We start from the raw sequence: 14,574 nt of genomic DNA on the forward strand, positions 1-14,574 counted from the left end.
TCATATTCAACAATATAATTAAACAACAGTAGTGGATGTATATATTTTCCAATGTATCTGTGTATGTTTATTAAGAAGAACTTGGTTGATATAGTCCTATCTCTTGGCCCCAGCAGCATAGGTTAAAGATGCCAACACTGACCATCATATAGCCGCTGATGGGATTAGCGTGTATGGATTATAGCGCACTAAAATGACAAGTGTGCATGGATTTACCCGTTAAGAAAGCTCAGGGGGCATTATGACTTTTGCGTCACAGGCCCCTGGGATCCCCTTAACAATAAGCTACTCTCTACCTTCTGCTGGAGGATGAGATAGCTTCTTCTACCTTGGAAAGCAGAGCCAGAGGGATGCAAGTGTAGTCAACCTTGGAAATTTTCTTGGATATTTTCTTGGGATATTTGTAGATCAGATTCAAGATGGGAGATAAAGATACAGTTGAGAAGTTCTTGGATAACAACCCGCAGTTCGCTACCGAGTATTTCGAGAAGAAAATCAAACCGGACGTGATCACAGCGGCATTCAACAACAAAGTCCAAGTGAAAGAGCCGTCCTCATACAAAGATGTCACCTCCATCCAGGAATCGGAGTTCATATTCGAGCTGGTGAAGGAGATGCAGGACAACAGCCAGATGGAGAAGACCCTGCACAAAGTTCTCCAGAGGATCGCGCTGCTCATCCAGGCGGACAGGTGCAGTTACTTTGTGTTTCGGAGCAGGAACGGGGTGCCTGAGCTGTCTACAGTCCTTTTCGATGTCACCCATAATTCACCATTTGACAAGAATCTAGTCAATCCCAATGTGGAGATCGTATACCCAACCGATATGGGCATAGTGGGGTACACGGTGCACTCAAAGAAGCCCCAGACTGTAGCAGATGTGAAGAAGGTGAGCTAACAAGACACAAATATATTTGTAAATTAGGACTGCACTATATGAGATAAACATGTTCAACAACTATGACTTGTATTGTGGTATTATGATATAATACAATACTTTGATGATACAAAATGTTTAGCAAAAAAAAATGTGTACCACTACATACTTAATGTAGTCACACTTAAAAAAAGTTAACAGAGGCGATACCAAAACCAAACCGGGCTAAAGTAGGTATTAATTAAGGAAAATCGTTAGGCAAGACCAGACATGGGCAAACTACAGCACAGGGGCCACACACGGCCCTTTGGGCTTATTAATATAATGTGCATATGTGTGCGTGCGTGTGTGCGTGTATATGATGTTTTTAAAAGAAATATTACTTTTATTGCAGTTACGCTATGCTACAAATAACTCAATAATGTTGAAATATAATTTTATTTGTTTCACAATGGGAAAATTTCAGTTTTACAACAGCATAGTCCCATATGAGCTGTAACAGAGATAAGGTCATTAAGGTAAAATATATTACATATTAGCAGTGGGTTGGTGTTGCCTAATAGATACAACTAAACTATTGCAAGTAATAACTTTTAATAATTTGCTGTAGGGTTCTGAAAAGTATCGGCTACTAACCAATACTAAAACTAGAATTTAAACTAGGTATTCACTTGAGCAAGTATCAATACTAAAAAAAGTCACATTGACAGGACAGAAATAAACCCTTCCTGAATAGCTTTAGAATGAGCTGTATCAGAACAAGTTTAAGACCACATAGACTAATAGACTCTCATAGACCACTATGGAACCCACCTGGATGACAGAGGAATTACACAGATATAACACTACATAGTAATAAAGAAGAAAGTACTATGGTTTAATGTTGAAAATCACATTCTATTATCTGAAGAAAGAGTGTTTTTTATTATCATTGTGGTATTGGAATCAATATTGAGCATCAAATCTATTCCTATTTTGTATCAAAATCGAGTTTGAAATTTTAGTATTGTGGCAACACTAATTTGCTGTACCAATTAATGTTACTGTTTAATCCTTAGGACTCTCACTTCAGTGACTTTGTGGACAAGCAGACCAAGTACACGACCAAATGCATGCTGACAGCACCGGTCATGAACGGGAAAGAGCCAATCGGAGTCATAGCGGCTCTCAATAAACAGGGAGCCAGTGAGTTCTCCAAAAGTGATGTTGATGTAAGTGTGTTTAATATATTACACATGTGACTCTTGATACTTTGCAGTGACATCACACTGGGGGGCAGCATGTATGTCAGTGGTAGAATGTTCAGATAAGTTTCTAGGAGAAAAAAAATGTATACAAATGTGATTTAAACAACACGTTTTCAGGACCATGAATACGGGTGTTCTTGGTCCTGTTTAGGTGTTTGATTTTCAAATAAAAAGGTGAGAGTGAATAACTGAAAAAGTGTTGGCTGATGCTAGCTAGCATGTGACTGTAATGTTATTTAAGAGGGACTTGTTTAAGAGCAAAAATCAGCTCACCTGTTCCAGCTAAGTCAGTTCTTTATCATCAGGTTGTGTTAAAACAAAGCTAAGATTTAGGTCTAACTTAGTAACAGAGAAGTGACTGAGTTTCAGAAAGAGCAGTGCCTCCAGTTAGCTTCACCCTCCCTGGAAATGTTGATGACATCAGCTGCAAAGTATCAATATGCATGTTCAGAAAAGGGTGGAAAGGTCATATGACTTATAATAGAATAGCCAAATATAGCCATCATTCCTGTCTTTGACCTGAATAAGTGTAGCTTGGTGCTGTAATCCAGTTATGAAAAGGCTTAGACATTTTAAATCTTGTGACACCAAATTTTAAACGGGGAGTATTATACAAAATTGAGTTTTCTACCATGTTATAACGTTGTTCTCTCATCAAAAACATGGCTGAAGAGGTTTTATATGTCACCCATGCATGTTTGAGTAATCTAGTGATCTCTCTTGGGCCCTATTCGAAGGCTCCTGATTACAATCCTGTCCAAAGCTCATCCCACGAGCCTATGTAGCCCATACTAAAGGCCAATGTAAATAATACACTACAACTTCACAAATTTGATGCGATGTACAGGTGTTTCATTAGTAAAGGGCACACTGATTGTGTTGCACTCTGATAGAGGAGGGGGTACTCCGAAACTGAAACTTTTAAATATGTTAATACATTGTTTTGCATATAACATTTACAACAAGTAACAAACATGGTGATCTGCTAATTTATGTATTCATGCATTTATTTTATATTTTGCAGCTCTTCACCAAATATATGAACTTTGCCACACTGGTCTGTCTGCAAGCACACACCGCTTACATGTGGGATGTTGAGTCCAGAAGGAGTCAGGTAATAAAAATCATTAAAAAAAACACCTTTTTAGTTAATTATTTCTAATATTTCTTTTTACTTTTTAGGTTTTGCTGTGGTCTGCCAGCAAGGTGTTTGAAGAGTTGACAGATATCGAGAGACAGTTTCACAAAGCTCTGTACACAGTGCGCACATACATCAAGTGTGAGAGATACTCCGTGGGCTTGTTGGACATGACCAAAGAAAAGGTTAGCTCCATCTGTTTAAACTTAACATCATTTTAAATATATGAAATAAATGAAAGTGAACATGATAAGGTTTCATGTTTATTACTTAGTTTGGGGGTAGTACTGCTAAATGAAAAAGTGGGTGGGCCATCACTGTCCACTAGTAGAGAACAGCACTGTATGAAATGTATCTATAAGGGACTACTTCAAAAACTGACAGAATACCTCACCTGAGTGTTAATCATTGATACCGGAACATTTAATACCAGATCACGTTACTGCATTAGACGACAGACGAGCCTCACCAGAACTGAGACGGGGAAGTGACACAAACGCAATTTAATAATCTCGTAACAAACTTTTATACACACACCTGCACCTGTTTTTTGTGTTTTATATGGACTTGAATACTTGTTTGCTTTGTTTGTTTTTATGCTTGTATTGTATTTTAAACAGAGATGCCGTGATAAAGATAACCCAACTGCTCTCTGTGCGTTTCCCTGTATAAATAAAGATGAAGACTAAAAGAAATGTTTATTATAGTTTTACATCAGTTAAGTGGATGTTTGTGGAAAAAGTAAAAAACACATTAAGAATCACTCAGTTTTAAATCCTCTATCTATGTCAGCAACACTGAAGATTCCATATAAAATACACGCATGTTTTACAAGCTAGGAACATTTCACCTTCATTCAACAAAATAAAGGTGTTGTCATGTATTTTTGCTCCTTGGTAACATTATGGTTGCCAGGTAACGGTTATGGAAGTACCTCTATGTATGTCATATTTGCTGCCCGTGTCAAACCAGGAAGTAAAATTATAAACTTCACCAAAATTACAAAACTGGAAAAAGATTCTCAGTAAAATCTTAATTATATTGATTTTAACAATGTTTTAATGAAATGTGTAGTTTAGTGTAATTTAAACATGTAACAGTCTATAAATTGTGATTTTTTTTCCCCATTGTAGGAGTTCTTTGATGAATGGGCAATCAAATTAGGAGAGCAAGAGGCGTACAAAGGTCCAAAGACTCCAGATGGCAGAGTAAGCATTGTACAATTTTAATCATAACAAATACATGTTTTTTGGTCATATTAATGCAATTTATCTTGTTCAGGAAATTGCCTTCTACAAAATTATCGATTACTTGCTGGAAGATAAGGAGGAAATTAAAGTTATCCCGTAGGTTGCATACAATTTCAAAAAAGTAGTTGTAAATGATATGTAATAAGTATAAATATAAATCACTTTGTTTTTGTTTTTTTCAGTGGCCCTCCTGCTGACCACTGGGCTTTGGTCAGTGGACTCCCTTCTTACGTGGCCGAGAATGGATTTGTAAGTTTGACAAATATATTTTAAAAGTAATGTATTTTATTTAAAGGAACTAGAGAGATTGATGATTGATGGTAACCTATAGTAAACGTTCAGTTCCAGCAGACATGTTGTGAGTGTAGAATTCTGCTCAAACCAATAGGCAGCTGGACACTTTCCTTTCAGTTTCCCCTTTAATACTTTGATAACCAAACTAAAGTTAAAAAAAAATCATTTTGGGTAATAAATTTTCTTTTAAGTAGTTTTGTATTTTTTGTAAAAACATAGTATTCATTCATATAATTCATTTTCGTAATTCTGAGAGTGACAGACGGGGTTTCTTTCATTATTAGGGCACAAATATACCATTATATATTCATTTTAACAGTTAAATCAATACATTTTCTTCCCTTAATTTTACATAATTTGCAGTTAGAATTTTGCTCTCGTTCCATTCACAAGATGGCCGCTGCATTCGCCATGGCAACAGAGCAGAATGTTCTATCTATGCCTTAATATATCACTGGGGTCCACCATCTGCTTGAGTCCATGTAGGCAAAGCACGGCCAATTTATTTGTGTACTACAATTCATACACAAAGTAATTCAAAGTGAATAGGAAAGGCATTAAAATCACAATGCAAAAATTAAAAACATAAATAATCATCATAAAATTGACATTAAAAGAGAAGAGTGCAGAATAAAAACCTCAGTCATTTACACAGCTAAACAGAACCAATGTTATTGTTTTTTCCAGGAATGTTGTACAGTATGGCATTTAATTTAACTATCTCCATGGAGACAAGCAGGTCTCATCACTAGGCTAAGTTACAGGTCAGACCTGTGGAAAAGTGGGCTTACTTAGGTTTTTGCAGTAGTGAGAAATAAAAACACCTGTATATTTGAATAATTACAAGGTGTGTTTGTTTAATGCCATACTGTGAAACATCCCTGACAAAGCAATAACATCACCACGGAGACAAGCAGATGGCGCTCCCCCAGAAAAGTTAAACAGTACACATTTAAAGAAGAGTAGTAGCTCACATACGCATTTGTCATTCACAGATCTGCAACATGATGAACGCCAGTGCAGATGAATATTTTACATTTCAGGTATTTCACTTATTTTTTTCAATTTGTAGTACTTTTTATAGTATTACTGACACATGCTTTTTTTTTTAAATAGAAAGACGCTGTGGATGAAACTGGGTGGAAGATCAAAAACGTCCTCTCTCTCCCGATTGTCAACAAAAAAGAAGAAATTGTGGGCGTGGCTACTTTTTTCAACCGCAAAGATGGAAAACCTTTCGACGAGAACGATGAACAGATTACAGAAGTACGTTCAAAATGCTCACACAATTTAAATTCTTTCCAAATATTTGTATTGATTATATTTATTTATTTATTTTATACATTTTTTTCTCCATAGGCTTTGACACAGTTCCTTGGATGGTCCACACTTTGCAGCGACACTTATGACAAACTCAACAGAACTGAATGGAAGAAGGATGTTGCTCAGGAGATGCTCATGTACCAGACCAAGGCCAGTCCAAGCGAAGTGCAACAAATCCTGGTAAGATGATAACTATGTTTACAAACTAGAATGATTAAAGGTTCTATAGTATGCAAAATTGACTTTAAATAATGTTATAATGTTGTTACCTCCTCACGAACATACCCAGAGTTGTGTTTTGTTTCATTCACACATGTTTGAGTATCACTTTTATTATTAGTCTGTGTACATCTCCAAAGCTCAAAATGCTCTGTTCCACCTTGTGATGTCATGAAGCGATAGTTTTCAAGTTCCTTTTGTTTAATAGAGAGATTGGCGTTTCCAGGGCTGAAAGTATCCAGATGATTCCAGTGAAGATGTATAGAGTTTAAAAACACACTGGATTGTACCGTCTGTATTACCACATGATATCACAAAGTGAAACAGAGTGGTGGAACCCTAAATATGCAGGGTTTGTGTGTAAACATGTGAATAAAACACTATAACATAGATCACAAAATAGCACAATATGGGCCCTTTAAAAAGATTTTTGCAACAACTGTATTGTTTTAAATGTTTATAGAACACGAAAGAGAAGTTTGACTCAGAGCCAGAAGACTGTGACCAGAAGGAGATGTACAAATTGTTGGTACGTCCCCTTAGCAAAAATGACATTTGATTATGATTTTGTAGTCTCACTGTCATCGTCTAATATAAATATTTACAATCCTTAGCGAACCAAGATCCCTGATGCCAAGAAGGTGGAGCTGCTCGAGTTCCGCTTCAGCGACTTCCCTCTGTCTGAATTTGAGCTCATCCAGTGTGGTATCCGCTGCTTCTTTGAGCTGGGGGTGGTAGAGAAGTTTAAAGTCCCAGCAGAGGTAAAAACATGTTCACTGAAATACTTCTTTTACAAAAACAAATTACCATGCCTCAAAAGCGTATTATTAATATATCAGGAGTACTTATTACTTCTTCATTCAAATACTGTATGTAATAGCAATTGGTGAGTTGTCTCTGTTTGAACAGGTATGGACGTTTTCAGCTCAATTTTATCATTTGAAATGAGAGTGTTCTCACACCTTCAGTTCAGGTCATCACTTAAATGCCTTAATTTATTTACTTATTTTAGGGATGTAAACATTTCTGTAAACATGCCAGAATTTGCCAGGCTAATTCACCCAAAGCTATCAAGCATGGATCTTTTAGTGTCATGTTGACATTAGTAGCCTGCTGATCTTTTTACAAATGCTTCACTCTCTGTCATTATAGCACATTAGCCTTACAGCATTTTTTCAAACAGTAAAAACTGCTACACAATTCCACAAGTCTTCATTCACTGCCCACTGACCACACTTTGTGTTGTTAAGTTACTTCTGTAGCCATAGCTGCCCTGGGGTAGACAGGAAACAAGGCAGCCAATCTGATCCTTTGGTCCCTCACACTTTCACATCACATTCATACATAGGAAGAGTAGCGTCTTGCCAAAAGACACAATGACATAATGCATTGGAGGTGGCATTGAATTGCTGCCTGCAGAGGCACCTAATGCAGTCATTACTCATACATTTAATACTCATACATATTAATTTGCAAAACAGGAAATATCAATGTAACTGCCAGGAAAATCCACATGTCCACTTTATTTAGAAAACAAATATACACACGTAGACAAAATTGTTGGTACCCTTCAGTTAATGGAAAAATACTCACAATGGTCACAGAAATAAAGCAATGTGTGACTTTCATTGGTTAAATTTAATAGAATTTGTGTTCATTATTTTTTTTTTTCAGATTCAAGTTATTTCTGTGACCATTGTCAGTTTTTCTTTCATTAAGCGAAGGGTACCAACAATTTTGTCCACATGTGTAGATTCATTTATTTCTTGCAGACCTTGACCAGATGGATGTACACTGTGCGCAAAGGCTACCGCGACATCACCTACCACAACTGGAGGCACGGCTTCAATGTGGGCCAGACCATGTTCACTCTGCTCCTGGTGAGTCTCACATCTGCTTTACACATGTATGGTTTTCCAAGTATTATTTTGTTAATCAAATCCGTTTCCATCAACAGACGGGCAAGCTGAAGAAGTATTACTCCGACCTCGAGGCCTTTGCCATGGTGTCAGCTGGATTCTGCCACGATATTGACCACAGAGGAACCAACAACCTTTACCAGACCAAGTAAGACTGGTTTGGCTCAGATGGGTCTGAGTGAGACATGGATGAATGGATGTAATCAAAATCAATGGAAAAATCTCATGCCTTATATGTGTATATGTATATGTGTGTGTGTATTTATATATATATATATATATATATATATATATATATATATATATATATATATATATATATATATATATATATATATATATATATATATATATATATATATATATAATGTTTTATATTCTCCCTTTCAAAGGAGTGCTTCCCCTCTGGCCAAACTGCACAGTACCTCAGTCATGGAAAGGCACCATCTTGAGTACAGCAAGACCCTGATGGAGAATGAGGTGGGGTTATTCTAGGTCACTCAAACATTTAAAGGTTTTTTCCATATATTTGAGCAAAATCTGTTTTAACCCATAAGAGGTATATTATATAAGCAGCTCTTGAGGTCAAAATAAGTCTACTGTGTACTGTTAGTATCTAAGGAAACATTTTCTTGTCTGAGAATCAGGAAGTGTACTAGTTGTTGTTAGCATTATCATTGTGGCCTGTGAATATGATTTAATAATATTTTTCTAGTCCTTTTGTAGCTTTATGCTTAAAAAAGTCAAAGTATGTGCTGCCTCCAAAGGCCACTGACAATTTCAGGCACTATGTGACATCATGCAGCACTACTGATTATAGTCAGGTGTTTTTGATTACAAACACCTGGCTGCAAGAGCAGAGTTTGAAGAGCTTGAACACTGGAACACTACAAACCGTTTAAAATGAACTAGTTCTGTTTTTCCATGTTTTTCAGGAAGTAAAAATCAGTTACAGCCTTTAATTTGAATGTAGTTATTGTTTCAGAATTAGTCAATATAATAACAGATGTTTTTGAATCTTTTCTTCCAATCAGAATCTGAACATCTTCCAAAACCTCCAGAAGCGCCAGTTTGAGACAGTGCAACATCTGTTTGAAGTGTGCATTATCGCCACAGATCTGGCCCTTTATTTCAAGTAAGTCATTTTAGCAATCTATACAATGAACGCTAACACAATACATCAAAACCAGGACTAAACCAGGACCAAACCAGAGCTAAACCAGGGTCAAACCAAGACCAGGACCAAGCCCAGGACCAAACCAGAGCCAAACTAGGACTAGAACACAACTAAACCAGGACCAATTCAGAACTAAAACAGTCGTAGACCTGGACTAAACTCATTTTTAATATTTTTGTTTTAGGAAGAGAACAATGTTTCAGAAAATTGTGGACCAAGCTCATGAAATCAAGGATGAGAAGGAAGTAGTCAACTTCATCTCCAATAACCCAACAAGAAAGGAAATTGTCATGTAAGGCATATATATATATATATACATACACATACACACACACGTGGACAAAATTGGACAAAATTGTTGGTACCCTTTGGTTAATAACTATAATAATGGCTTACACTTGTAATTCGCTTTACAGGCTTGTCAAAGGGCTACACCATAGTCATTATTCATTCACTTCCACACTTAGTGATGGTAAGCTACTATTGTAGCCACAGCTGCCCTGGGGCAGACTGATGTAAGCAAGGCTGCCAATCTGCACCATCGCCCCCTCCAACCACCACCAATCATTCGCACACACACTACTTTCATACCAGGCAATGGGGGCGGGTGAAGTGTGTTGCCTAAGGATACAATGACAGAACTTGGTCCGAGTGGGACTCGATCCTCTGACCTTTAGGTTGGGAGATCAACACTCTCACCACTGTAATTCTGTTGAAGCATGGTTGAAAAGCAATGTCTGACTTTCATTGGTTAAAGGTCATAGAATTTTTATTATTTCTTTTGTCAGATTCAAGTTATTTCTGTGACCATTGTGAGTTTTTCTTTTATTAACCGAAGGTTACTAACAATTTTGTACATACACATACATTATTGATTTAATTATTTTTTTAAATTCCAGGGCTATGATGATGACTGCTTGTGACTTGTCGGCCATTACTAAACCATGGGAGGTTCAGAGCAAGGTACATTTATATTGGTTAATGCTAGAATGTTGGACGGGAGGGATGCTGTGATTAGTCTTTTGTTTATTTTTAAGTTATGAAATGGGTTAAGGTTAGGGTTTGAGTTTAGGAACAGAATTATGTTAAGGTGAGAAAATTAAGGATAGGGTTAAAGAAATGTTTTGGGGTAGTTAAAAGAAGTAACTTCTTGTCACACAAATTTGTCACACCTTAAACTTGCATAAAAAAATCACTAGTCCAAAATATAATATAGTACATTTTTGTCCTGTTTACAGCTACATTGCTGTAGTAACTATTTATATTTATAACATGTAAAATTGCAGCATTATATTCTGTTACCATGAAGATATTGTTTACATGTTGTGTTTTAGGTCGCATTGATGGTGGCTGCAGAGTTCTGGGAGCAAGGAGACCTGGAGCGAACTGTATTGGAGCAGCAGCCTATTGTAATAATCCAGCACATATGCTTCTCTTATTTATATTTTAAATAACAACGCAACTAAAATTATTCTTTTTTTTATTATAGCCAATGATGGACAGAAATCATGCTGATGAGCTACCCAAGATGCAGTGCGGTTTCATCGATTTTGTCTGCTCATTTGTCTACAAGGTAAAGCACGTTAGTTAAAGGCACCCTACACAATTTTTTTTTTTTTTTATGTGATTAATAGAACTACCGTAAATTTCGGACTACAGAGCGCACCTGATTAAAAGCCGCACCAGCTAAATTTGAAGAGAAAATCAATTTTGTACATATATAAGCCGCACCTGAATAAAAGCCGCAGGTTTTCATATTGTAACATGAGATATTTACACAGAAAGACGGTGCACTGACACGCTTTTTTTTAAAACTGTGCCTGAAAATTGGAACCAACACGACAACAACACGGGATGAACACATCTGCAGGTTTAGAAAATAAAACTGCACCAAAACGGAAAATCTGCTTTTATTTCCTCTGAAAACTTTTGTCGTCTTTTACATTGACCAAGTTGGATTCATTGATGTCGAGCTTACGTGCAGTGGCTCTATTTCAGGAGTCAGCAACCCGCGGCTCCGGAGCCGTATGCGCCTCTTTCAGCCTTATACTGCGGCTCTGCGTGGCTGAAGTGTATTTTATTTGTGTTAGCTCTTTTTTGTTGTAGTTTAAATTGGAAGATTATTATGATCTTAAAATAAAATTATATTTTCTTATTTTTCGTTGCTCAAAATAAGCGTCACACTCGCGGAACAATGTTCAAAACAAACACGTCTCACGTCTCACAGACACAGACACTGACACACAGCTCACAGTCCTGCGTAAAGAGCCCTGATTTTCAGACGCTGTGCGCATATGGGTCAGGAGCAACTTTCGCCCCTCCCTAATGACACACTAATAAGCTCGTCCGTAGATGTATCATGAAAATCCTGCTGGAAATCGCCACAGAAATCTATTTGATGTTGTAGCAAGTTTATTATCTACTCTTGTCTCCGCGGTGACGTATCACGTATAACACATCAGACACGTCGCCCAAAAGTAGAGCCACAAGCGAGTGAAAATGAGCCAAAACAAAAGTCTTTGGAGAGCTTTTAACAAAGGGGAAAAGGACAACTGAGGAGCCAGAAGAGGAGACTACACCTCCAAGAAAAAGAAAGATAAATTTAACAGACAATACCTACTTAAAATCTGGGTTTGTCGCTGCAGGTGACTCACGCACAGAGTCCGCTCTACGTAACATACGGGAAAAGCAAATAAGGCAATGAAACCTTCAAAACTGCTTTGGCACATGGAGAATAAGCACCTGGGATTAAACGATACGCCTTTAGAGTTTTTGAAAGAAACTGCGGAGCAGAGTAGACATAATCACATAATCAGCGCAGGGCTCCCTCTGATGCAGCGGTTTGGTGAGTTGTATTTTTTTAATGCACTTAAGTTGTTTTTGCCATATTTATCTGCCACGTGTAGAAGGCTTGTCCGTGAAAATAAAACCCAGGGGCCGTTATCCAGTAAAAAATCCATAAATAAGCCGCACTGCTGTACAAGCCGCAGGGTTCAAAGCGTGGAAAAAAAGTAGCGGCTTATAATCCGAAATTTACGGTAGTTCATTTTAAACAGTTTGCATTCGTCCAGTTATTTCTCTTTTACCTCATCAGCGCTTTTCACAACTTTCAGAGGCCAGACGGGAACGCTAACAACAACTAGCATGCTAACAGTGCCCTTCCTGATTATTGGACACTAAAACACTTTATTATCAGATGCATACAGTACACAGGGGACATATTTTGACCACAAGAGCTGCTCATACAATGTATCTGTACTGGGGAAAGACACATTTTGCTCAGATACATGGGAAAATGTGTCTGTTATGAACAAAACTACCGGTATATATTGTTATTATTTTGGTAATATTTGGATGTTGTTTTTCCACTTGTAGGAGTTTGCACGCTTCCACACAGAGATCACGCCCATGTTCGATGGTCTGAACAACAACAGAGCAGAGTGGAAGGCGCTGGCAGATGTGCACGAGGCAAAGATCAAGGCCATAGAGGACGAGAAGAAGAAGCTGGAGGGAGGGGGTGAAGGTGGAGGTGAGGATGGAGCTTTAGTTTTTATATATATTTATATGTGAATAAAATGTATTGTTACTGTGATGACATTTGTTGCTGCCACTTTGTATAACTACACCTTTAACAGCCTCAATTAAGGATTAATAAGAATTGGAGTTGTGTTCTGTTTCATTCACACGTTTAACACACAAACCACTGCATATTTACTTCTTCTCTTAAACAGAAAACACTCTGTTCCAGCTTGAGATGTCATGTGGTAATAATTGTTTTTAAGCTCAATACACCTTCACTAGAATCATGTGGATGATTTCATTGCCAATCATTACTAAACTAAAGGTAAAAGGTAGTTGTTAACTATCACTCCATGACATCACAAGGTGGAACAGAGCATTTTGAGCTTTGGAGATGTAGAAAGACTAATAAACCAGGCTTACTCAAACATGTGTGAATGAAACAAAACACAACTCCAGGTTTTTGGACATTTAATTCATGATGAGGAAACAGTTTGTAAAGAATGGTGCAGTCTTAGTAACTACTTAAAGCTGGGATACCTGGCTTTTTTGTAAATTAGTAGTTTTAGGTTTTGCCCCCAAAGAATAAATTGTAAAAACAGCTGCACCCAGTTTGTAGCTAATAATAAAGTATTTGTGCATTCCAAAGGGGGAAGTGAAAGTGTTCACTGTTAAAAAAGTACCTTGTTCCTTTTCCTGCTGAATTAAACATCATCTCATCTTTACATAAGGGGTTAGGAGTTAGTTACTTTAATGGTTACTAAATCTGAATTATCCTTGATAAACTATTTTTATTTGTTGACTATTTGTACATTCTGAATTCTTAAATATGAAATGGTACACTGAAGTACAGTAACTTTGTAGGCTTTATTAAAGGTGCTCTATGTAAGGAAGACAACAGAACCTGGAATGTCCCACAGTATGGCATTAAACGTATCTATATTCATGGAGACAAAAACAAGGAGACAAGTGGGTCAGACCTGTGGACACTATCTTGAATAAATGTAAGGTTGATGAGTGTACTACTATACTGTTTATTATTCTGGGCAAAGCAATAACATCTCCATGGAAACAAGCAGGTGGCGGACTGCTTGTCAGAAAAGCTACATAGAGTACCTTTAAATTAGTGTTAGCAAGTTAGGTAACATACTTGAAGACTTGATTCCCTGACATTGTTTCACAGACCTATAGACTGCACTGATCTTCATTCCTGTATTTCGTGTATCTCCTTTTTACAGATGCCAAGGCAAAGACATGTGTCATCTGCTAGACGCATCAGACCAGTGGACCAATTCCTACTTTTTTCCAAGCTCTTGAGCGTCGCGCCGAACATTGGCCATTGCAGCACTTTCAGTAGATACCAGTATACTGTACTGGAACTGTATTCTGCAGTTAAAGGCCCTGTACCTGATTGTTTTTCCCCATGTCTTTCAGCAAAATATGTCTTGCCTCAGTACATATATTATATAAGCAGCTCTTAAGTCAAAACAAGTCCACTGTGTAATGTCTACATCTAATTAGAAAGCTTTTTACTGTCTGAGAATCAGAACATGCACTAGTTGTTATTACCACTTTGCCCTCTTAAATTTGTGAAAAGAGCTTATAAACTCATC

General features: G+C 37.2%; 1 protein-coding gene across 1 annotated transcript; it reads left to right on the plus strand.

Annotated features, from left to right (window-relative positions):
- Positions 1–419: 419 nt before the first annotated feature.
- Positions 420–14,231, plus strand: LOC117382886 (cone cGMP-specific 3',5'-cyclic phosphodiesterase subunit alpha'-like). Its single transcript, XM_055227468.1, has 22 exons — positions 420–887; positions 1,934–2,086; positions 3,147–3,236; positions 3,305–3,445; positions 4,394–4,468; positions 4,542–4,606; positions 4,693–4,759; positions 5,800–5,847; positions 5,921–6,070; positions 6,164–6,307; positions 6,810–6,875; positions 6,961–7,107; positions 8,119–8,226; positions 8,304–8,413; positions 8,658–8,745; positions 9,300–9,400; positions 9,627–9,734; positions 10,342–10,405; positions 10,777–10,851; positions 10,932–11,015; positions 12,818–12,971; positions 14,200–14,231. Exons 1-22 carry the CDS (start codon positions 420–422, stop codon positions 14,229–14,231), a joined length of 2,538 nt encoding a protein of 845 aa, XP_055083443.1.
- The last annotated feature ends 343 nt before the right edge of the window (positions 14,232–14,574 follow it).

This window comes from Periophthalmus magnuspinnatus, chromosome 15 (genome assembly GCF_009829125.3).
Source record: "Periophthalmus magnuspinnatus isolate fPerMag1 chromosome 15, fPerMag1.2.pri, whole genome shotgun sequence".
NCBI classification, from domain to species: Eukaryota; Metazoa; Chordata; class Actinopteri; order Gobiiformes; family Gobiidae; genus Periophthalmus; species Periophthalmus magnuspinnatus.